Genomic DNA, 23166 nt, shown 5'->3' with positions numbered 1-23166 from the left:
CTAAAACAGAAGTTCTGGGCAGCCCGGGTGGCTCAGCGGTTTAGTGTCACCTTCGGCCCAGGGAGTGATCCTGGAGACCCAGGATCGAGTCCCACATCGGCACCCTGCATGGAGCCTGCTTCTCCCTCTGTGTCTCTGCTTCTCTCTCTCTGTCTCTCATGAATAAATAAATAAAATCTTAAAAAAATAAAACAAGTTCTTAACCAGTGTTTGAGATCAGAGGACCCTTTCAAACCCGATGAAAGCTATTGGATTCTCTCCAGAATGTTTATATGCAAAATTCGGTAACCACCTTCATAAATGGCTAGTTGGAAATTACTAAATGTCCCTCTTGCCTACATGTTTCTAGGCTTTAGGAATTACTCATTCCACACTTCTGCAGCATCTGTTAGGGCACTGCCACAGGTGCTAGGGCATCACATAAATTCCTGCTCTCTAATGAGGGCAATAATTGGAAAATCACCTCTGATATTAGTTAAGGACAAGTTAAAAATCAAGCGTCACAGCACTAGGGGAAAGAGGCGAGATGAGGTGGTTTGTACCTCAGGCCCTATAGAGGGATGCTTGAATTAAGACGAACATGAAGAGAAAGCCACCAGAGCAATAAAGGAACACCAGATACCAGAAGAAAGTAGGTTCACAATGTCCGAGAAACCAAATGTGAAACACTGAGCCAAGTCAGGACATAGTGGAAAGGCAGAAGGCCACTAGGAGTAGGGGCAAAAGGCAAGGGCCAGTTTTTTCAGAGGATGATAGATGGACACCCAGCTCTTCGAATGCTCAGTGTACCTGTGGCAACTGGACTAACACTCCAGAGTAAACTGGGCCTTAGGGATGAAGATCCCAGGAGTCCCTGCCCCAACCCACTCCTTAGGGCTCTAGTGGAGATGGCCATTTCCAACAAGGTGGAGGTCGGAATTCTTGATCTTCGTGCACCTCCCAAATTATTTGTCTTTTAAAAGTATTATTATAGGGACACCTGGGGGGCTCAGTGTTTGAGCGTCTGCCTTTGCCTCAGGTCGTGATCCTGGGGTCCTGAGATCGAGTCCCACATGGGGCTCTGTGCATGGAGCCTGCTTTTCCCTCTGCCTGGGTCTCTGCCTCTCTCATGAATAAACAAAATCTTAAAAAAAAGTATGATTATAAATGTACATACACAACAAAAGACAATAAGCATCTCAAACTCTACCACCCACAAATATAAGTGATTTTCTGTTTTCTCTCTGTGTGACTATCATAAATAAAAAAAAAAAAAAAAAAAAAAAAATACCCCAAGCGGGAGAGAGAGAGGGAGAGAGAGGCAGAGACATAGGCAGAGGGAGAAGCAGGCTCCATGCACCGGGAGCCCGACATGGGATTCGATCCCGGGTCTCCAGGATCGCGCCCTGGGCCAAAGGCAGGCGCTAAACCACTGCGCCACCCAGGGATCCCCCCGCTTGGGGTATTTATAAACACTGGCATGACCTGGGACAATGACTAGCCCAGGAGGCACAGAACAGGCCTTAGCAAGACAGGGTGGTTTCCTGCATATGCTCCCAAGCTGGCAAAAGGACTAAGTAAAATCCTCACTCATCTGCCTATTATGGTATCCAGTTCTCCTTACTTCACAAGAAAACCTCCCTTGCTGAGGTACAAGTATCTCGCAGTGCTTACCCTAACAGAAGAGGCAGGTGAGGTGGCAGTGGCTTCAGTCATCACTTCCCCTCACCCCCAACTCTCTAGCACATGCCAAAGGCTACTGGGAGCCCTAGTTCTGTAAGTTCTCAACTAGGGGTGACTTCACCACCAGGAACATCTGGCAATGTCAGGGGTAAGAGATTGCTACCAACATCTAATGGGTAAAGGCCAGAGAGGCTGCTAAACATTCTACAGCGTGCAGGGCAGCCCCCTATGGTAAAGGATTATCCAGCCCAAAACCACATCTGTAGTGCTATGGCTGAGGAACCCTTTGTAGCACGAGAGCATCTAAATGATCGTGTCTGTATAAGACACTCTGAGCAACTAGAAATCACCTGAGGTAATGGCTTTTCCACACCTGGGTAAAAAGATTGAGAAGCTACAGCCATTCTAATAATGCTAAGCAATTCTTCATTCAGTTTTTAGCTGGATATGTATCAAGAATCACATTTTCTTTAAATTGGAATATGAATATATTTCTTTATTAGAATGCTCACAAGAATGACACACTAGCACTGTCCTTCTGATATGATAAAGAATACATACATCTGACCCACATTCTGGCAGGAAACAGGCATAAGGGCTCTCAGAGCTGGTACCAAGTGTCCATTGAAGACAATTCCATTCACCAGAGAGGATGTTTCCTTGATTCCAATGTCTCTGCTGTAGCTTCCAGTCAGGGTTCTGTGACTTGCTCAGACTTCATTCCAGCGTCAGTGGACCCTCTTTTTTTTCGTAGCCACTTCTCAACTCCTTACATCAGCTGCCCCATGTCTAACTCACCCAGGCAGCCTCTGGAATTTTGCAGCACATCTCTTTGGTATGCTGCTGCCCTGCCACCCTCAGGGGCATGGTTGGGATTTGGGGGAAAGGGGAACATCACATTACCAAAGCAAACAGCAGGAGCATATTGGCAAATGACACTTGGACACACATCTAACAACCTCAAAGAATACATGCTTTCTCCCCTAATGATCCATAATCCCCTAGAGACCAAACACATATGGAATGATTCTGTACTCCAGGCACAAAGGATACAAAGTGAATGGTGTTTACATCCACCATGTCCTACATGCAACAGGAAGTGAGCTCAAACCAGATCTCTAACGAGGCTCTTCCCTGCATCTGAATGGTGTCACCACTCTGTTTCTGCCTGTTCTCAGCATTAGTTCATTTTTCAAAAGGGAGGATAGGATGGTAGAGAGAGAATAGAATGGGAGACAGAGGTGGGGTGGGGGATTAATATACAGAGAACCACCTGTAAAACAAAAATAATACAAAAATGCAAAACCCGGATTTAGTACTAGAATATAACAAGAGAAGGTAGCTGGAGAAACTACATGCGAACAGACGATATGATACACAACCCCAGGGGGAGGACTGGACTCAGTGAGGAGTGGGACAGAGGCCAGTGGTTTACACTAAGAGCCTTTCAATGGACTGCTGAATGGACTGGATCTGCTGCTTCAGCTGCGAGCCTTCTTTGATGGTGACAGAACAGGCAATGACAGGCCTGGACACCCCACAGGCCCGCCCGAGGGCCTGCTTGGAGCGCACAAACACGTAGGGCACGTTCTTATCTTCACACAGCAGCGGAAGGTGCAGGATGATTTCCAGAGGCTCAGCGTCTGCAGCCATCACGATGAACTCAGAGATGCCTCTGTTGAGGGTTTTGGTGGCTGAGGAGAGAAGCACAGGAAGCCAGTAAGTGATGGGGCGGTTTGGGCATGGAAGCTACAACAAAGCAATTTCCAAGGGAAAGAAACACAGGTGCAAGAAAACTGGGCAAAACTCCTCAGATACAAGCATTTTCTGTGTCCTACAGTGGCCTTGGGAAGTGACAACGGATTCAATCATCAGCCCTCCTCCATGCCTTTCTCAAACCCTACATCAAACCCACCAGTTCCGTCAAAACACATCCTGAAACAGACCACTTCTTTCCTCTCCTCTGCTACCACTTGTCCAAGTCACCACTACCTCTTGCCCAATCGACAGGAACAGCTTTCACACATGCTCTGCCAGCACGAAGCTCTGCAGTAGAGCACTTCTCAAACTCTGTGATCATGGAAGGATCAGGGTTCGACCCACCCCAATTTGTCATGAGCAACACTTCTGGAAAGCTCACATCCTACCCAACTCACCAAGGAAAATCAGCACCCCACAGCACTGCTGAAACACTTACTCCTGACTGCTCACCTCTGTGGCCCAGTGCTAGTCCACTGACCACATTCATGTTAACACTGGAGTAAGGACGACAGCACAGACTCTGCAGCCACAGTGCCCAAGTTCAAATCCTGACTCTTATTCTCATTAGAAGGTAAATGCTGCAAAATGTTATCAACTGGTGGATCTAAACTAATTCTTAGTCCATTAACCTGTTAGCATCTGCTGCCAAAATGCTGCTCCTACATCCTTCCACAGGTTCCAATCCAGAGTATCCAGCCCGCTTTCCAAATGGGAAGTTGAAGCCAGAGACCGTGCCTTTATCACTCTACCTGACGCACTCTCTGGCTGCCTTACCTTCGTTGGCTCCTTTCCGAAGCTGCTTGTAGTTACATGACTGCTGAACAAGGTCCAGTAGTTTCTTGGTGAGGTGGGCATCTGCAAGGGGGTAGGCCTTTGGATTTACATCAGCCTCAGTCTGTGAGGTGGGAAGTGGGGCAGGGGTGGGAGAGTCATTAAAGCATCAGTCAAACTGAACCCAAACATGTTTCAGATCAGTCACTTCAATCAAATAACTAATTAATTAATTAATTAAAACACTTCAATTAACAACTGAGACAGAGACAATGATCAGCTTAAACATTTTTTAGCAATTACCTAGTTCAGTGATGGACACTAAAGCTTATATACTTTTATTTGCCTCTCCTTTGCTTGGTAATATTATAGCAAATGGATTATAAGTAAGCTCTCATGGCTTGGTATCCACTTGAGTCATACAGATTTGCTCAATCAAAATTAAGGTATAATTTTTAGAAATGTAGCACATTTTCTCTCTCTATTCCCCATTCAATATTCAAATCTTCCACTCTCCTCAGTAAGAATCCTGGTTTCCAAACTTCCTTTTCTCATTTATCTGACCCGAAAATACATACAAAATGGCTGGTACCAACAAAATGGTTGGTACCTCTACCAACAGGCTCACCAAGGTCAACATTTTTTTGTTCTTAGAATATATCTAAGGCCATCTAGTCAGAGTATTATATTCAAGTTATTAAAGTCAATTTCCCCCCTGTGGTTATCAATTTGATATACAATTAAGGTTCCTTTGTATTCAGCTTGCTTAAAAAAACTAAGATTTTACTTTTCAAATATATAAAACACCTACATGTTTCCAAAGTCAAAGCTATGTTAGTCAACTAAGTATTCTGAAAACTGGTAAACAGTAAAACATTTGTCCGCCTTTCCTACACAGATGTATCACTAGGTAACAAAGAGATGACAACTTTCTCTTGCATCATTATTCTATCTAATGGAATGATTCAATCAAATCTCACCATCCCAGCAGCCCACATTAATTAATTAATCCAGACATCAGCTACCAATATCACAAGATGCCATGTGATCCTCACCCCTCTTTAAGAACAAAACATCTATGTTCAAGTAGTCTTGGGGGTAAAACAAAAGGATAGAAATCTGATCAAGTCTTTGATTCTAATATTAGATATTTAATGTTACGGGGAATTATTAAATTTGGGGGTATTATAATGGCATTGCAGTTGCTAAAAACCCTAAATTTCACAGATACTTTAATACCTATAAATAAAATGCTACATCACTGGCTTTGCTTCAAAATCACCCATGTACGGAATGAACTGGATAGGCGCTGCTTTATACCACCACCCTTCCTCCTCATCCCGACCTCTCGAGTTCAACCATTTTCATTAATTTCTCATTTGTTTTCCCTATGATTCTTTTTATAAATAAACTTGTTTGTCTATAAAATTCGGGCGCACCCCACGTTCTCATCGTGAGCACTGAGCGGTCCGCTGCGGCGGCCCGATGTAACCCTGGTTTTGGAGGCTGGACCTCGCGGCGCGCGGCACGCGGCACGCGGCACCGCAGTCCTAGGCGGAGACCGGAGGGTGACGGCCTGGTGGGAACACTCACCATCACGCCTGCCTCGGTGGTCTCCTGCCCGGTACCGCAAGGACACAGAAATGACCCACCGGCAGGGAAGCAGGAAGTGACCCGGGGTGACGTCAGCGGAAATGACATCAAGAGAGACTGCACCAAAACGCCTGGTCCTTAAAACACTGCGGCGGTCCCAGTGAGGGCTAGAGTTCCCCCAAGTGGGGAAAAGGTCTCTTCATTATTGGTCCGCTGTTCTCCATACATTCTAGAATCAACTTCTCAGGGACCACAAAAATCGGCTGGGATAATCTGATTTGTAGATTGATATAATCTCAATTCCAGTAAAAGACCTTTAGGGGGCGCCCAGGTGGCTCAGCGGTTTAGCACCGCCTTCTGCCCAGGGAGTGATCCTGGGGTCCTTGGATCGAGTCCCATGTCGGGCTCCCTGCATGGAGCCTGCTTCTCCCTCTGCCTCTCTCTCTCTCATGAATAATTAAAAAAAAAAAAAAAAAAAAAAAGACCCTCAGGATGCAGAATCTGTCAATCACTGAAATATATATACGTAGCTTAGACTTTCAATACGGCTTTACAATTTTTCCAAAAGGCTTAATATCTTTTAGATTTGCTCCTAGATGGGATCCCTGGGTGGCGCAGCGGTTTGGCGCCTGCCTTTGGCCCAGGGCGCGATCCTGGAGACCCGGGATCGAATCCCCACATCGGGCTCCCGGTGCATGGAGCCTGCTTCTCCCTCTGCCTATGTCTCTGCCTCTCTCTCTCTGTGTGACTATCATAAATAAATAAGAAAATTAAAAAAAAAAAAAAAGATTTGCTCCTAGATTTCAGGCTAAGAAAATTCAGTATTTCCTACTGTATTAAGAACTTCTTCTTTGTTGCAAGTCCCGACTACGCAGAGACGCTAATCACGAATCATGCGAGCTCCAATCATCATGTTCCGAGCTGCCCTCCCTGCCCTCCCGAAGGAGGAACAGGTAAGGATTATCCTACCTGACGATCAAGAACTTCTTCTTTATTAAACAAATTGGTGTGGAATTTTATCAGATTTTTTTTGTGCTGACTCAGATGAAAAAAACTTTTTTCCTTTAATTTTTCTGATGTTAAACCACTTTTGCATTCCTGAGATAAAAATCAACTTAAATAGGTTTTATTTTTATATCTATTAGCAAATGGACATAAGGTTTTTTGTGTGTGTAGGGGGGATGTTAAAAATGTTCTAAATTCCATAGCAGTGATTGCAAAACTGTAAATATATGAAAAACCACTGAACTATATATACTTCAAACAGGTGATGAACTTTTTATAGTACATAAGTGATCTCAAAGGTATTTTCAAAACCAGATATGTTTTTTTTCATGAAAAAACTTTCTTTGCTCTTCAGTTTTATTTCTACTTAAATTGATTTTGATACTTTTTTTCCAGGCATTTTAACATTTTATAGAAACTGTTCATCTCAGTTTCTATATTTATAGTGATCAAACTTCGTAATACCCTTAATATCTGCAGATTATGCCTCCATGTTTGTTACTCCTATTTATACCTCTTCTGCTTATTTTCTTGATTAATCTCACTGGAGGGGACTTCACAAAGAAAATCTTCTGTCTACCCTACAACAGTTGCATCTATTTGCTATTTCATTAATTTCTGCTTTTGTTTGGTGTTTTGTCCTTTTATTCTTTTCCTTTTTATAGTTCCTTTCCCTCCAACATAAGCATTTTAAGGTCCAGGTAATACTTTATAGCTGTATCCTACGTACTCTGGAGTATGGTACTCTCATTATTGATTAGTTCTGTTTTCAGATTTACAACATAATTTTTTTTCTTTAAGATTTTATTTACTTATTCATGATAGACACACACAGAGAGAGGCAGAGACACAGACAGAGGGAGAAGCAGGCTCCGTGCCATGAGCCTGACGTGGGACTCGATTGTGCCCTGGGCCAAAGGCAGGTGCTAAACCATTGCGCCACCCAGGAATCCCAGATTTCCAACATAATTTTATTCACTAGATTCACTATGACCACCAGGTCAAGTTTATTGATGGTAGTGTTCAAATCCTCTATTTCCAAACTGATGTTCGGGCTTCATTGTCTACCATTTATATATTTAAATGCTATATAATTGCATATTTGTCTATTTCTTCTTGTAATTATGTCACTTTTATTTTATTCATGCCTTATTTTTTTTAGCACTGTTTATCTTCATGGATGCCGTTCACCTTAAAACCTATTTTTTTGATGTTTAGAGAGGCTACACACCTTTTAACTTGGTGTACATTTACCATTCTTCTTAATGTCTTAACTGGAGCACTTTCCATATTTATAAAGTACTGATATGTTAGATTCGAATCCTTCTTTTGTGCCCTCTGTTTGTTTAAAGATTCTATTTATTCATGAGAGACACAGAGAGGCAGAGACCTAGGCAGAAGGAGAACAGGCAGGCTCCATGCAGGAGCCGGATGTGGGACTTCATCTCAGACACTGGGATCAAGTCCTGAGCCAAAGGCAGACGCTCAACCACTGAGCCACCTGGGCGTTCCTATGCCTTCTATTTGTTCCAACTGATGTTTCTTTTTCTTTCTTTACTTCCTTTGGTTTTCATTCTACTATCCCCTTTACCAGCTTGGGGTTATAAGTCTTTATTCTTTTGGTGGCCACCAGAGAGATTTCAAGACATGTCCTTGACTTATCAAAATCTTATGTACATCAACAATAAAGGACCTAACAACACTTTATTTCCAATCACTCCTAAAAATATGCTTTTGGGGGATCCCTGGGTGGCGCAGTGGTTTGGCGCCTGCCTTTGGCCCAGGGCGCGATCCTGGAGACCCGGGATCGAATCCCACGTCGGGCTCCCGGTGCATGGAGCCTGCTTCTCCCTCTGCCTGTGTCTCTGCCTCTCTCTCTCTCTGTAACTATCATAAATAAATAAAAAAAAATTAAAAAAAAATATGCTTTTGGTCAGGTATTTCCAATGCAGTTCCAACAACCCATCTCTGGAATTTAGGATTCTCAACTCTCAACAAAATATCAAAAAGGGAAGACTTCAGGAGCTGGAAAAGTTATCAGAGGCCTCACCTTATGTTTTAATTACAATCAATAATAAAAGGTCTGCTCATGAATAGTAACTGAAATTTGCTTAGTGCATATTTATCCACCTTTAATTTTTTCAAGGGTTATTTAAATGAGTGAATGAATGAAATCATATTCTCCTAGCTAATTTTTTTTAAAGATTTTATTTATTTATTTATGAGAGACACACAGAGAGAGAGAAAGAGAGGCAGACACATAGGCAGTGGGAGAAGCAGGCTCCATGCAGGGACCCCGATGCAGGACTCGATCTCGGTCTCCAGGATCATGCCCTGGGCCGAAGGCAGCGCTAAATCGCTGAGCCACCCAGGGATCCCACTAGCTAATTTTCATCCCTAGCTTGATCTATTTGGTCTCCCTGTACACCAGAAAGCTAAAAAAACAAATAAACAAAAAAAAAAAAAAAAAAAAAAACACCCCACAAGGTTTTGATTTAACAATAAATACTGTGTGCTCATTAACACCATACCAAGTATTAGGTGTTTAACATGCATTATCTCATTTAATCAAAACAAAAATTTTAAAAATTATTAGAGGGAGAGAGAGAGAGAGAGAGAGAGAGCTCACGCAGGGGGAGGGGCAGGTAGAGAAAGAACGAGAATCCCAAGCGGACACCACCCTGAGCGTGGAGCCAGATGCCATGCCCAACCCAGGGCCCTGAGATCATACCCAAGAGAAAAATTAAGAGTCGGATGCTCAAACCACTGAGCAACCCAAGCACCCCTGTATTATCTCATTTAATTCAACTCTCACAACATCCTCATGCATCTTATCCCCACTTTAACAGTTGAGAGAAATTTAAGTTCAACTTGAGACCACCTTCCTCCAAAACTTTTCGTGGAATTGTGTAAGATGAGCTGGTTTAGAAGCTTCAAGTTCTAGGCTCAGCCATATACTAGCTTCAAAATAGGAAGGAAATCCTTCTTCCGCTGGAAGGATTAAACCTCACTATGTTAAGTGGAAGCTCTTTGCAAACTCTTCCTTCTTACCAAGTACTAAACAAAACTAGGTACCAAGCTACAGGAGTTGATTAAAGGCTGGAAACCACCGACAGCTTAGAGAAGTTGCACGTGGTGCTACCGATTTCCAGGACCTCTGATTTCTCAGACCACCGCCTCGCAGAAGCCTTTCGTCAACCCTAGGCCGGAGTCTGGAGTCACTCCACATTTCCCACAGCCCACAAACGCCAAAGGCTCCTTTAAGTCCCTGGCACGTGTAACTCGCGGCGGGCACTACAGGCGCAGACCCACGGAGATCCAAATCTCCCTCTCCCAAACATCAACAAAAGGGGGAAGTTAGGGTAGGGGAGATTGACTGAACCCAGGGTTCCATACCATCCTCTAGCGATCTCCCCCCCCCCAAAAAAAAATAAAAGAAGATGGAACCAAGTTTTCTCATCCAACTTTCTCCTCTCTCCCACGTGGGTTGGTCTCCTTCTCCCACGCTAGGCCAGGACTCCTCCACCCCACCCCCTGACACTTTCGGCCATGTGCACAGAGTGCCGGAAAGTACCCCCGACCAAGGCAGTTGGGGCCCTAAGGCTTCCCAAGTTAGAACCTCGAGCGGGGCTCCTGGGGTGCCGCGGCTGCCCGAGCTCTCACTCGGGGCGCGGCAGCTGGGAGTTCTCGGCCGCCGGAGGTCTAACCCCAGGGGGCGGGGGGCATAGACAGCGTACGTTCCGTTCTAAGCCCCGGCAGGCTAGTGCATGGCCTGAACCCGGAGGCTCCCGCTTCCCAGCCCCGGCGCCAGGCGCAGGGACTCACCATCTCTGCGATTCCGCGGTCCCGCCACCCTTCAGGGAGCGCCGGCGACGTCAGAACGGGAGCGCGCGCGCCGCGGCCGGGAAGTCGCGCCGGACGAGTGGAAATGGCCGCGTGCGGCAGGAAGCGGAAGTAACGTCACGAGAAGCCGGCGGATCTCGAGCTCTAAAGGCGCCTGCGAGATCGCGTAGGTTTTGGGAGAGGAATCGCAATTTGCTATTTTTGTTGTCATTATATTATAAATCTTTGGCGGTATCATCATTCCATTGCCTGTTTATCTTTGAGCACGTTATTGTGCTTTCAGAAATCGTCTTTTTGACCCTGCACTGGCGAGGGAATGGCATGGAGATAATGATGGGTAATCCTAAATGTTTTTCTTCATATTTAGATATCCTTTTCGGGATCCCTGGGTGGCGCAGCGATTTGGCGCCTGTCTTTGGCCCGGGGCGCGATCCTGGAGACCCGGGATCGAGTCCCACGTCGGGCTCCCTGCATGGAGCCTGCTTCTCCCTCTGCCTGTGTCTCTGCCTCTCTCTCTCTCTCCCCCACCCCCGTGTGTGACTATCATTAAAAAAAAAAAGATATCCTTTTCTTTTTTTTTTTTAAGATTTTATTTACCTGTTTATTTATTTGAGAGAGATAGCTCTAGCAGGAGCGAGAGGACGGAGCAGACTCCCTGCTGAGCCAGAGCCCAGGAGCCCCTTGGGCTCTCTCCCAAGATGCGGGGGATCATGATCTGAACAGAAGGCAGATGCTTAAACCAACTGAGCCATCCAGGCGCCCTCTTATTTATCTATCCTTGCTACAATACTGGTGGGAAACGTAGAGTCCACCGGAAACAATCCATTGAGTAGGGAATTCAGGAAGAAGAGCAGGTTTGCGGGTGAGGGTTGAGTTTCTGTCAGCTTGAGTTTGGATATGTCGAAGAACACATTTTCTTCTGCCCAGCATACTGCTCTTTTCTTTATGCTGCTCCAAATCTCCATTATTTAAAGGTAGACTCATGCCTCACCACCTTCAAGAAGTCCTTCCTGATCCTTAGGGCCCTTACTCATTTCTCTCCAACATGATGCACATCTTGGGACCATTTGAATCTAACCCAAACTAGATCATTACAGGCTAGTTCTAGTTAATTATTTTGGAAACCTAGAGGTAGAGACCTAGCAGGACCCTTAGGAATCATGCAGCAATTTCTTCATGTTACAGATACTAAGGACCAGAGAAGGGAAGCTGCTTGCCCACAGTCATACAGTGAGGCAGTGGCTGAACCAGAACTAGACCTTGGGTTCTTGTCCAATCCCACGACTGGGATTTTGGCTATTGGCTTGGGTTACTTCGGCCAAATCTGGCTGCTATGCCTAGACCAGTTGCAGTATGGGGCAACAGGATGGGTTTGAACTGGCTCCAGGATGGAACATATATTACATAAAAAATTGCTCCACCAAACTTCACCTCATGCGAATCTTATACAATTTGTCAAAGAACAAAATTTGTCTCCAAGTTAAGAAATGCCCATAGATGGTTCTTGTGTAAGAGTAGAACCTGTAGTTTGGATTCTGTTGCTCACTTTTCAGATTCTGTTTATGTTTCCATATTAATGGGACATGTCAGCCACCATTGTTGGGGGAATTAAAAAAAATTATTTATTCATGAGAGACACACACAGCGAGGCAGAGACACAGGCAGAGGGAGAAGCAGGCTCCACGCAGGGAGCCCGACGTGGAACTCAGTCCTGGGTCTCCAGGATAATGCCCTGGGCTGAAGGCGGCGCTAAACCACTGAGCCACAGGGGCTGCCCCCATTGTTGGGGAATTAAACATAATTCCAATTTATAGTCCTAGATGTGACCTTATTTGCTTTTTAAATATCCTTTATAACAATTTCCATTTGTTAATCTGGCCTACCTGGCACCTAGGACCATCATATCTCAGGTCTCCTCAGTAAAGACTGATCAGGACTTGATTTTTTAAAAAGGTTTTATTTATTTATTTGAGAGAGAGTGTGTGAGAGAGAGCATGAGGAGAAAGAGAGGGAGAAGCGGACTCCGTGCTTAGCATGGAGCCAGACACGGGGCTCGATTCCAGGACCCTGGGATCATGACCTGAGCGAAAGGCAGACTTAACCAACTGAGCCACCCAGGCATCCCTGATGTTTTTATTACTGTAATGAGACAGTACATCATTACTGTAATGGCTCAATTTCCAAATTCCCTTAAAGCTAGGTCACCCTTTGTGTTTTGTTGTTTCCCTTGCTATAAGTTGTGTTGACATATGCTCAAGATCAGTCTGTCTTAGAAATTTGTCTTTTACCACACTTTTGTGCTTAAAATCCTAAATCCTTGCCATAGCTTACCAGTTCCCTCTCCACCAGTCCCCACCTGCATCCCCATGAAAACAGCTTTGCCTACCTTCTTTTTCTACCCTGATTTCTCCAACCCCATCCATCACCCTTCGTTGAGAGTAATGTGCTCCACTGTTTTGCTTAGCTAACTCCTGTTCATCATGTCTTCAGTGAAGCCTCCCTGATCACCTAGACCAGGTAACTGTCCCCACTGGATAGACCCACAGCTCTGTGCACTTGCCTGTATACCACTTGCCAACCTTGCCCTTATTTGGTATCCACCTTTTCAACCACACTTAGAGCTCTATGAGAGCAGGTCTTGTAGATTCCTTGGGTACTCTGGATACCTATCTTCTGGCACTATGACTGGCCCAAGGGTAGTGGGCATGCAGCCAAAAAGGAATTTGGGAAAAACTCTGTCATGAAGCCCATAGATTCCAGGGGAGTTGGTTGTGAGAGCAGAACCAGCCCTACAGTCTCACTCCACTGTCAATGCCCTCCAGCCAAGGATTAGCAGGAACACATCTTATAGTCTTATTACTTACTGCACCAAGGGAGAATGTACATGAGGAATGATAAGCCTTCTCAATAAGAGGATGTTAGAAAGTATTTACTGTAGGATTTGGGTTGTATTAGGTGATTTTAGGGAGTGTCTAAGGGATTGTGAGATTTGCTCTGGATTAGATGCCACCAGAGAGTGCGAATAATTCTGTGATGGTCACCATTTTTTAAAAAAAGATTTATTTATTTTAGAGAGAGCGAGCACACAAGCAGGGGTGGGGCAGAGGGAGAAGAAGAGAATATCAAACAGACTCCTTACTTAATGTGGAGCCCAATGCAGGGCTTGATCTCTTGACCCTGAGATCATGACCTGACTCAAAATCAAGAGTTGGCCACTTAACTGACTAAGACACCCAGGAACCCCTAAGATGATTAGGCGTCTTAATAATCTTATCTATAAGGTAGAAGGAATGAAGTGGGGCTAGGGCAGCCCGGGTGGCTCAGTGGTTTAGCGCTGCCTTCAGCCCAGGACGTGATCCTGGAGACCTGGGATCGAGTCCCACATTGGGCTCCCTGCATGGAGCCTGCTTCTCCTTCTGCCCATGTCTCTGCCTCTCTCTCTCTGTGTGTCTCTCATGAATAAATAAATAAAATCTTTTTTTTCTTAAAGTGGGGCTAAAGCTGTAATTGGTAAAGAAATATTGTCACTCATATTAGCCAGGATAAGAGGAATTTGGTGATTTTTGTGGTTTCAATAATGTTTGTGTTTTTGTCTGTGTTCAAATGTGATTAAAGAATGATCTTGTTTTTGTCTTGATTATCACAGAGTGGTTTTGTCTGATGTTGATAACCCATGAAATCATTTATGTTGAACAGGTGAATACCAAGGGTCAGCTCCTAGGAACACCAAATCTTGACTGATAGAAATGGGCCAGTTCCTAGCTGTCATGGGCTGCTTTTCTTTTTCTTTTTCTCACCATCTTTCTATTCCCACCTTGGATCTCTGTTATTGACATTAAGAGCCCTGGTAGAGAAAGCCCAATTGGCCAAGCTTAGGTCACACACCTGCATTCCTTGATTGTCCTGGATCTATGGGAGAGTATCAGGTATAAGCTGGGGTGACATTCAGCCAGGATACATCATGTGACATATTAAGTTCTTAAAATAGAGAAATACATCCCAGCTGGTTGGTAAGTAGGTGATGCCCCTCTCCTGGAATGCTCAGGAATACATACAATGCAGTTATTAAAGGGTTAAGGCCTGGGCACCTGGGTAACTCAGTGGTTGAGTGTCTGCCTTCAGTTAAGGGTGTGATCCAGTCCCGCATCAGGCTCCCTTTGAGAGGCCTGCTTCTCCTTTTGCCTGTGTCTCTGCCTCTTTCTCTCATGAATAAATAAATAAAATCTTAAAAAATATAAAAGGTTAAGGCCTGGCCCTTCTAATTAGGCTGATGTTCCTTCCTGCTCCACTGTTCAATATTTTGAATATAAACTTTGGGTGAAAGACAATCTTCAGGGTAGCATTTATTCCTCTACTATCACTGATCCTGAGATGGGAAAGGTAATCCCCAATAGAAAACCAGAATAAAAAAAAAAACAAAAAACAAAAAACAAAAAACCCAGAATACTTTGAGCAAAGAGGAAGGAATGCTGGGTGGTCAAATGAGAATACACATGTCCAATACAGTGTTCATTATTAAATGTTTGGTATTGGATGGACAGATGGACACATGGATGAAAATACCTAATAGGAAGAAAGAAATCATGCAGATGACAAGTTACATCACCCCATCACACATGGGGGGAATGTAATCTCTTCACTCTGGAGGACAGGATATCTAAAACAAATTCTTCTTCCTCTTAATTTCTTTTTGGCAGTTCCCCAATGCGGTTCTTGCCTGCACTGAGGGCATGTTAACCAGCTCTGGTGCTGGGTTCAGGAGCTGGACCTGAGGCTGTGGCTCCTTTGTGAGGTAGCCTCAGTGACAGGGGTACTATGAGGCAGGGGCTACCTCACCCCAAACGGGCTGAGTCAGGCATACCAGTCCTGCCCTCCAACTCAACTAACACCACCTGCTCACCTAAGCTTCGTCATGTTGCTGCCACTGCTGGGAGCCTGTGTTGTGGTGGGGCCATTCCAGGGCCCTGAGTGGGAGCCTGTGCTGGGCCTGCTCTCTGAGGATCACAGCTGTAGGGACCCTCGGTGTTGTGGCAACCTGCTGGTGCTCTGCCTCTTTCTGATCTGGCAGGTCCAGCATTATTGGCAGCAGATCACCAGGACCCATCCCAGCATGAAGAAGGTCATCAAGGTGAGGGGATCCCACACACCTCCTTCCCTCAGCACCATGATGGTCTCATTCACTTATTACAAGGACCCTGTTCTAAGCCCTATGTACCAGAGATGAATCACATGGGGGAACTTAAGACTGGTCAGGGAAAGCATCACCAGGCCCCAGATCCATCTGTCACCCTGGTCTCTCTCCCTCACTCCACACATTCAATCCATCTACAAGTACTATGGGCTCTATTTGCAAACCATATCTCATCTGATCACTTCTCAAAACTTCATCACAGCCACCTCGGCAAAGCCTTGCTCATATCTCACCTACACTGTAGCACTGCTTTCTGCCTGGTTCCTGTGGCCTCTCTCATCCAAGCACAGACAATATTCCACTTGGCTAACAGAATGACCTTCTTTCTTTCTCTTTCTTCTTTAAAATTTTAATCCAAGGATGATACACATACACAGATTATATGTGTATAGATCAATGAATTTTTACAAACTTAATACATCCATGTGCAGCACCCAGATTAAGAAATACCACTACTGCAGGCCAGAAGCTTGCAGTCAGAACTATGCTGATTCCTAATAACCTAGGCTAATTTTGCCTGTATGAAATCATATGGTAGGTATTCTTTTGCACCTGGCTTAACATTATACTTGTGAGCAAGAACTAACATTTAAAAATAGATCATAGCCCTTTGCCCTTCAAAATCCTGCAATGGCTCTTACCAATATATATTCCCTGTCAAACTCAGAATAAAATTCAAACTCCTAAGCATAAATCCAAGGCCCAGCATGATCTGTCCTACATTCCTCTCTGACCTCATCTCCTAGCACTCTTCATCACCTGTTCCATTCTTGGCATAGGGACTCCCCTTTTTTTTTTTTTTTAAAGATTTTATTTGTTTGTGAGATACACACAGAGAGAGGCAGAGACATAGGCAGAAGGAGCAGCAGGCTCCCTGACAGGAGCCCAATGTGGGTGGGACTTGATCCCAGGATCCCAAGATCATGACCTGAGCTGAAGGCAGATGCTCAACCACTGAGCCACCCAGATGCCCTGGCATAGGGACTCCTTAATGTTCTTATGCATGACCTTGTTCTGACCTCTGGGCCTTTGCACTAACATTTCCTCTGCCTTCAGTGCTCTTTCTTCAGATGTCACTTGGTTGCCTATTGTTTCATTCAGGTCTCCAGTCAAATGTCACCTCCTCTGAGAGGCTTCTGTGACCAGCCTGTCTAAAGGAGTTAACTAACTTCATACCCACTCTATTTTTATTTCCATCAGAATAATACCTAACATGTTGTATACTTGATTATTGTATCTTCCATGTCTGGAAGATAGCTCCTGACAAGGACTTTGTCTTGGTTCATGCTGGTAACCCCAGCATCAAGAATAGTGCCTGGCCTGGAGTAAACTCTTTGTCTTTCTTGATTGAATGCCCTAAGGGAAGTGATTCCCTCTTTTCTGAGCCCTAGCATCCTCATCTGGATATTGGATTATAATTCTAATCTGTGAGCATTAGATGAGACAATGTGTGACCAAGGATTTTGCTTCTCCATTCTTAACAACAGGTGCCACTGCAGAAGTGGGCAGTGCCCTCCACGAGACATGACACTTGTTTCAGGATGACCCGTGAATTCTTCAGCCTTAGTGATTTCAGTGGCCTGGATGCTCATGTCCAACAATGGGCACAAAAGAAGAGACATGAATACAGGAGGAGCCTCCAGGAATCATGGAACCAATACCTGCTCTCTTGGCAGCACCCACGTCAGGGTTCATCTTGGGATTTCTGCACCCCCTTTGAGCCTTTCTTTTGCACCACATCCTTTTCAAGCACCTGTATGCTCTCTCAGGACAGTTCTTGGGAAGCATGGCAGGTACCCTGGTGTCTCAGTGATGAGCAGACTCACCTGATTTGCAAGCCACTATCCTCACCCTTGGACAGGTACCAAAGGATGGAGCAGCTGCTGGTCCACTCCCAGGAAGAATTGATGCCACTGGAATCTGTTGTCAGCATGAGGTCTCACCTCAAACCTATGATTTTAGCCACCTCTCTCTCAAGCCTCCCTTCGTCTCAGAGGCTGCAGTTCTCCTCCAGAGACTTCTTGCCTGATCCTTCCAACCAACAAGTGGGAATGTCCACCTGGAAGTCCTGGGGCTGCTCACAAAAAACCTGGGTACCAGAGAGGGAGAACCACATGCTAGTCAGAGAGGCTCTAGAGTGGGGAAGCCAGACAGAGAGTAGTGGGGAAGATACTTGGGAGATTCAAGCAACTGTGGGGCAACTCCCAATGAACTTTGAGATGGAGGATGATGCAGAAACTAAGGTCCTGGAGTGGAGAAGCCAGAGACTAGTAATAAGTAAAACTGATGGAGATATCCTGACACTAGGGTCAAAGAACCAGGACCAGATGGGAATTGAGAATAGAGCCAAAATTCAGGAACTAGGAAATAGAAATGAGAGGGAGGCTGAAGGTGAGAATCCTGAAACCCAGGCACATATAGTAGAAAAACAGAAACAGTTAAGATGTAAAACTGATGCAGAGACTCAAACGCTAGAGTGGAGGAACCAGGATAAGAGTAGAAATGATGATGCTGTAGAGATCCAGGCATTTGAGAACAAGAAAGAGGCCAGAGAAGAGAATGAAGGAGAGACCCAGGCCCAAGGATTGGGGAAGCAGGACCAGACTGGAAGTGAGGATGGTGAGGAAAACCAGGTGCCCGGCTGGGGAAAACAAGACAAGATTAGAGATGATACTGGTATAGGAATTCAGGCACAGGAGTGGACAAACAAGGTCCATGTTGGAGGTGAGAATGATATGCAAACCCAGGTATCTAGGAGGGAGAACCTGGCAGAAGTAAAACAAGAAGAAGGTGTGGAGACCCAGGCCCTGGGGTGGGAAAAACAGGAATCCATTGGAAGTGAGAATGTTATAGGGATCCTGACCCCAGGGTGGGGAAAGCAGGATCAGGGTGGAAGTGAGAAAGCTGGGAGGATCCAAGCATCTAGGGAAGAGATCTGGAAACAACTAAGACATGAACTTTTAGTGGGTTGGAGAAACCAAGGCCTGAGAAAGGGGGAGGTTACTGGGGAAACCCAGTTATCTAGAGGGAAGAACCTCAGGGAGATAAGACAGGAGGACTGGGTAGTGATCCATACAGCATGGTGGGGAGACGAGAGACCGGTAGCAAGTGAAATTGACAGATGCAAGATATCATATTGGGGGAATCAGGTTCAGATTGGAGGCAAAATGGACAGAGAATGTGAGATATCACGTTGGGGGAATCAAGATCAGATTGGAGGCGAAATGGACCGGGAACGCGAGATACCATGTTGGGAGAATCAGGATCAGATTGGAGGCAAAATGGACAGAGAATGTGAGATATCACGTTGGGGGAATCAAGATCAGATTGGAGGCAAAATGGACCGGGAATGCGAGATATCATGTTGGGAGAATCAGGATCAGATTGGAGGCAAAATGGACAGAGAATGTGAGATACTATGTTGGGGGAATCAGGATCAGATTGGAGGCGAACTTAGAGCAGAAACTCAGGCACCTGAGAAAAGAGACCAGAGAAAAGGTGGAGATGAGGACGATACCAATACACTAGCTCCTGAGGAAGAGAGTCAGGGACAATTAAGATGTGAAACTCACATAGACACCCATCCACCAGAGAGGAGGAACCAGGAACAGTTTGAAGATGAGAATAGTATAGACATTCAGGCACTAGAAAAGAGAAATAGAAGGGTTAAAGATGAAGACGGTAAAGAGATCCAGGAACTTGGAGAAGAAAACCAGGGGCAGTTAAGCAGTAAACATAATGCCAAGATTCACACACCCATGTGGGAAAATCAGGAATACATTAGAGGCAAGGATGGTGCAAACACCCAGGCATCTGAGGCGGAAAACGGGGGAGAATTGACAAGTAAAATTGATGGACAAACTTATTCAGCAGAATGGAAGAAAGAGGGGCAGGTTGGAGATGAAAATGGTGCAGAAATTCAGGTTCCAGAGAAGACAAGTCAGAGAGAAGCTGGAGGTGAGGATTATACAGACGCCTGGGAACCTAGAGAAGAAAACCAGAGCCAGTTAAAAGGTGTTATTGATAGAAAGACCCATTTATCAGAGTGGAAGAACCAGGAGCAGCCAGGAGGTGAGAATAGAACAGAAATTCAGGCTGGAAGTGAGGATGCTGTAGAGAACCAGAGGTCTGAGAGAGATAACCAAGGACGGTTAGCTAGGGAAACTAGAGAGAGCCACTCATCAGGAAGGAGCAATGGGGAGCAGACTGGAGGAAAGAAGGAGGAAAATCAGACATTGGGGAAAAGAAGCCAGAGAGAGGCTGGAAGTGAGGATAATGGAAAGGTCCAGGGACTTAGGGGAGGGCCCCAGAGACTAATAACAACCAAAATTGATGAAACGAGCTGTTCATCAGAGTGGAAGAACCTGGAGCAGGTGGGAAGTGAGCATGGTGCAGAGACTGAAATACAAGGGAAGAGAAACCCAAGAGGGACCACAGGTGGTGATGGTACAGAGACCCAGGCTCCGGGGGGAGATTACCAGGGACAGGTAAGAAGTAAAGTTGATGGAGAGATCCGGATACAAGGGCCAGGGAACCAGAACAAGGATGGAGATGAGGATGCTGCAGAAATCCAGGGTGTACGGAGCCAGAGAAAGTGCAGAGCTGAGGCGGCGGCGGGAGGTCCTCATATTCCAAGGGGAGGAAACGAAGAGCAGGTCAGAGAAAAAGATGCTGCTAAAGGTAGTCTCCTAGTTGACTCTTTGGAGGGTGAGGGGTCTCCAGCCATCACTGGCTCCGGGCATGAGGCCATGGCACAAGAACCACCAGACACCTCTGCTCTCTGTCCTGAGATGAAGCCTCTCCCCAGTTGGAGTCAACTCTCCCTGCAAGCCAGTGGGGAGGGAAAGCATTTGGTCAGCCAGAGCATGGCCTCTGCCAAGAAGCATAGAGCGGGGGTCAGTCTAGCCTTCCAGCAGGCCTCACCTGAACCCTGGAGAAGCCAAAAACAGGATAAAAGGGTGGTGGATCCAGGGAAGACTGCTGGCCTGACTCAGCAACTCCAGAACTTACAATCTGGAGAATTTCTGGCTGCACCCCTGGGCCTGCCCTCCGCCTGCTCCTCTGTCTTATGTGGCCGAGCCCCTCAAGCTGCCACAGCTCTAGCGGGTGCTCCCACTGTCCTCACTGTCCCGCCCAAGGGGCCAATCCTCAAAAAGAGTCAACAGCTCCTCCTGGAGTCCCTCATGCGATGGAAGATAGTACACCTGAAGTGGGGCTTCCCCCAGAGGATCCTGGAGTCCCATTTGCTCTTTAACTTGTTAGAACCGTGCCCACTACCCCTTGCTGGCGTGAGGCTCCCTGGATTATACACAGCCCGTGAGCTCCAACAGCAGCAGGAAAGACATTTTGAGGCCCAGGGCTTCAGGCCAGGTCTTAAGTCAACTGAGAGATCCCAGAGAGTTCAGCTCCCAGAAAGAAAAAGCCCAAAACTTCCCACCCAGGACACAGCTCTGGAGAAATGTGGGTCACACCAGTGTAAGTCCATGGGCATTTCCATCCATTCTGAAAAGCCTGGGAGAGTCAGGCCACCAGGAGGCACTAGAGAACCACTAGATGTCCAGGAAGAGGTTCCTCCTAGAGCCAAGGCTGCTGCCGCTCCCAGGAGGAGCTCTAGGCCTGCAGCACAGTCTAGGAGCTGGTGTGGCCCAGAGCTGCCCAGTGAGAACAGCAGAGACAGGAAAATGGTCGGGCCAGGAGCCTCCCAGATGGTAGAGATGGCTCCCTGCAGAGGGAGGACCTCATACCCCAGGACGGGCCATGACCACTGGAGGAAGGAGCGCATATCCCAGGAGGCCCCTAAGCCCCCCAGTCTCAAATGTCAGTGGCCTACACATGGGAGAAGAGGAAGCCTGGAGGCTGCCAGGAGCAGCCAGGCTGGGCAACAGCCTTCCTCCTGTTTCACAAACACCTCCAGCTTCAAAGATAGTCTCCACTCTGCTGCAGCAAGGTTGAGTATGACCCTTCTAAACAAGGTATCCTGCTCCTCACACCTGGCCAAGCCTCGGCACTCAGCTCCCAACTTGAGCCTGAGGGATCCTGATCCTACCCTGCTTCCCAAATTGGGTGACCAACATACACGGGATGGCAGCAGTGGAGTCCATATTTCTCTGAAGAGAGACCTTCAGCCACCAGGTCACTACTGTGCCGAGGCCACTCTTCCTAAGACAGAGAGTTTCCGGGGTCAAGGGGAACCTGAGAACCTAAATGGAGCTCCACAGAATGCATCGATCCCCCAGAAGTTTGGTTTTGTGAAGCACTGGAGATGTTTTCTGCTCCAGCATGGCTTTAGAAAGTAGGCCACAGGCCCAAGGTCCTCAGAACACATAAGAGAAGGCACAAGAATGGTCTGCTCACCCTAAAAGCTTCTAATAAAATAGATTATTTGGGCCCAGTTGGGGTTCTCATATTTCTGGCATATATTTTCTGAGTGTCCCCTTTTGGAGGTTGAGATATTTTGTGGGTGGGGTAGAAGCTATTCTACGGTATTGAAGGTTTTGGGAATGTGGGTCAACCCAATGTCATCATCTCCTTAACATGTTCCTTTCCCTAGCCCCCCACAGTAGGTTTACTGAGGTTTCTATCATGGATCTGTCTTGCCCTGGTCCAAGATAATTCTGATTGAAGTAGGGATACTCAAATTGAGCCTCAGCTGCTTGTGAGGAGGGGTGGCGATCTGCACTTAGACACTGTCTTTTAGTCACAAGGAAAGGAACTGATCACGGGGCATCTTCCCACCTGGAACTCTGCTGCCCATGAACATACTTCATGGAAAAAGCATCCCTCCTACCACTTCTCAAGCACTGTCAACCATTATTACTTGTTGTCTTGCCTGTCCCACCAGGGAGACATCCTGGACCCAATTATTTGTTTTAATCAAGCCTGAAACTTTTGAGCCAAAAGACATTATGTCTTATGACATTCCCATAGGCAGCTTCAGCATGTGGAGGTAGATTCACAGAGTCCAGATCAGTGAGTGCTGGAATTGGGAATTTAATTCAGGTTTTCTCCCTCCCTCTCCTCCATCCTCCCTTCCTCCTTTCCTTTCTCCTTTCTTTTCTTCCCTTTTATTTAACTTTCCTATTAACTCATTGTAAAACCCATACATGCTCATCATAGAGAGTTTAGAAAATTCAGAAAAGGAAAAGTAATCCATAATCCTATTACCTAGTTACTGCTTTGATGTTTTTCTTGCTATGCATTGCTGCCTGCAAAGGTGTTTCCATAGCAATTAATGCCTACGTCTACTACAGCATTTATACTGTGATAGGTAGGCTCTAAGAAGACTTCCTTTTTTTTTTAAATTTTTATTTATTTATTCATGAGAGACACAGAGGCAGAGA

The 23166-nt window shown here is 45.9% G+C and overlaps 2 protein-coding genes and 1 pseudogene across 3 annotated transcripts; 1 reads left to right on the top strand and 2 right to left on the bottom strand.

Moving 5' to 3' along the window:
* Positions 1 to 2137: 2137 nt before the first annotated feature.
* SNU13 (small nuclear ribonucleoprotein 13) lies at positions 2138 to 10769 on the bottom strand. 2 transcript variants are annotated; one of them, XM_038550406.1, is made up of 3 exons: positions 10618 to 10769; positions 4198 to 4318; positions 2138 to 3356 (listed from the first exon to the last, which is right to left on the bottom strand). In XM_038550406.1, the coding sequence occupies exons 1-3, from the start codon at positions 10618 to 10620 to the stop codon at positions 3094 to 3096; spliced, it is 387 nt and encodes a 128-aa protein (XP_038406334.1). In that variant the 5' UTR covers positions 10621 to 10769; the 3' UTR covers positions 2138 to 3093. The 2 variants fall into 2 exon arrangements, with proteins under 2 accessions (XP_038406334.1, XP_038406333.1); XM_038550405.1 differs by lacking the exon at positions 10618 to 10769 and adding an exon at positions 5788 to 5943.
* On the bottom strand, positions 6605 to 6763 carry LOC119873832 (annotated as a pseudogene).
* Positions 10770 to 15485: 4716 nt separating the features above from the next.
* Positions 15486 to 22241, top strand: LOC100683920. Its single transcript, XM_038550404.1, has 2 exons — positions 15486 to 15763; positions 17314 to 22241. Exons 1-2 carry the CDS (start codon positions 15548 to 15550, stop codon positions 22120 to 22122), a joined length of 5025 nt encoding a protein of 1674 aa, XP_038406332.1. The 5' UTR covers positions 15486 to 15547; the 3' UTR covers positions 22123 to 22241.
* The last annotated feature ends 925 nt before the right edge of the window (positions 22242 to 23166 follow it).

Source organism: Canis lupus, chromosome 10 (assembly GCF_011100685.1).
Source record: "Canis lupus familiaris isolate Mischka breed German Shepherd chromosome 10, alternate assembly UU_Cfam_GSD_1.0, whole genome shotgun sequence".
NCBI classification, from domain to species: domain Eukaryota; kingdom Metazoa; phylum Chordata; class Mammalia; order Carnivora; family Canidae; genus Canis; species Canis lupus.
This window is presented reverse-complemented; position numbering and strand designations above follow the sequence as displayed.

What these genes read in the sequence shown, in the direction of transcription:
- LOC100683920 (XM_038550404.1), top strand. Translation starts at nt 15,548, where the DNA reads ATGTTGCTGCCACTGCTGGGAGCCTGTGTTGTGGTGGGGCCATTCCAG. An exon ending in GCATGAAGAAGGTCATCAAG is followed by an intron (nt 15,764 to 17,313) that starts GTGAGGGGATCC and finishes TCTTAACAACAG; the next exon opens with GTGCCACTGCAGAAGTGGGC.
- SNU13 (XM_038550405.1), bottom strand. Translation starts at nt 5,895, where the DNA reads ATGTCATTTCCGCTGACGTCACCCCGGGTCACTTCCTGCTTCCCTGCC. An exon ending in CCACCGAGGCAGGCGTGATG is followed by an intron (nt 4,319 to 5,787) that starts GTGAGTGTTCCC and finishes CCCACCTCACAG; the next exon opens with ACTGAGGCTGATGTAAATCC. An exon ending in TCGGAAAGGAGCCAACGAAG is followed by an intron (nt 3,357 to 4,197) that starts GTAAGGCAGCCA and finishes TTCTCTCCTCAG; the next exon opens with CCACCAAAACCCTCAACAGA.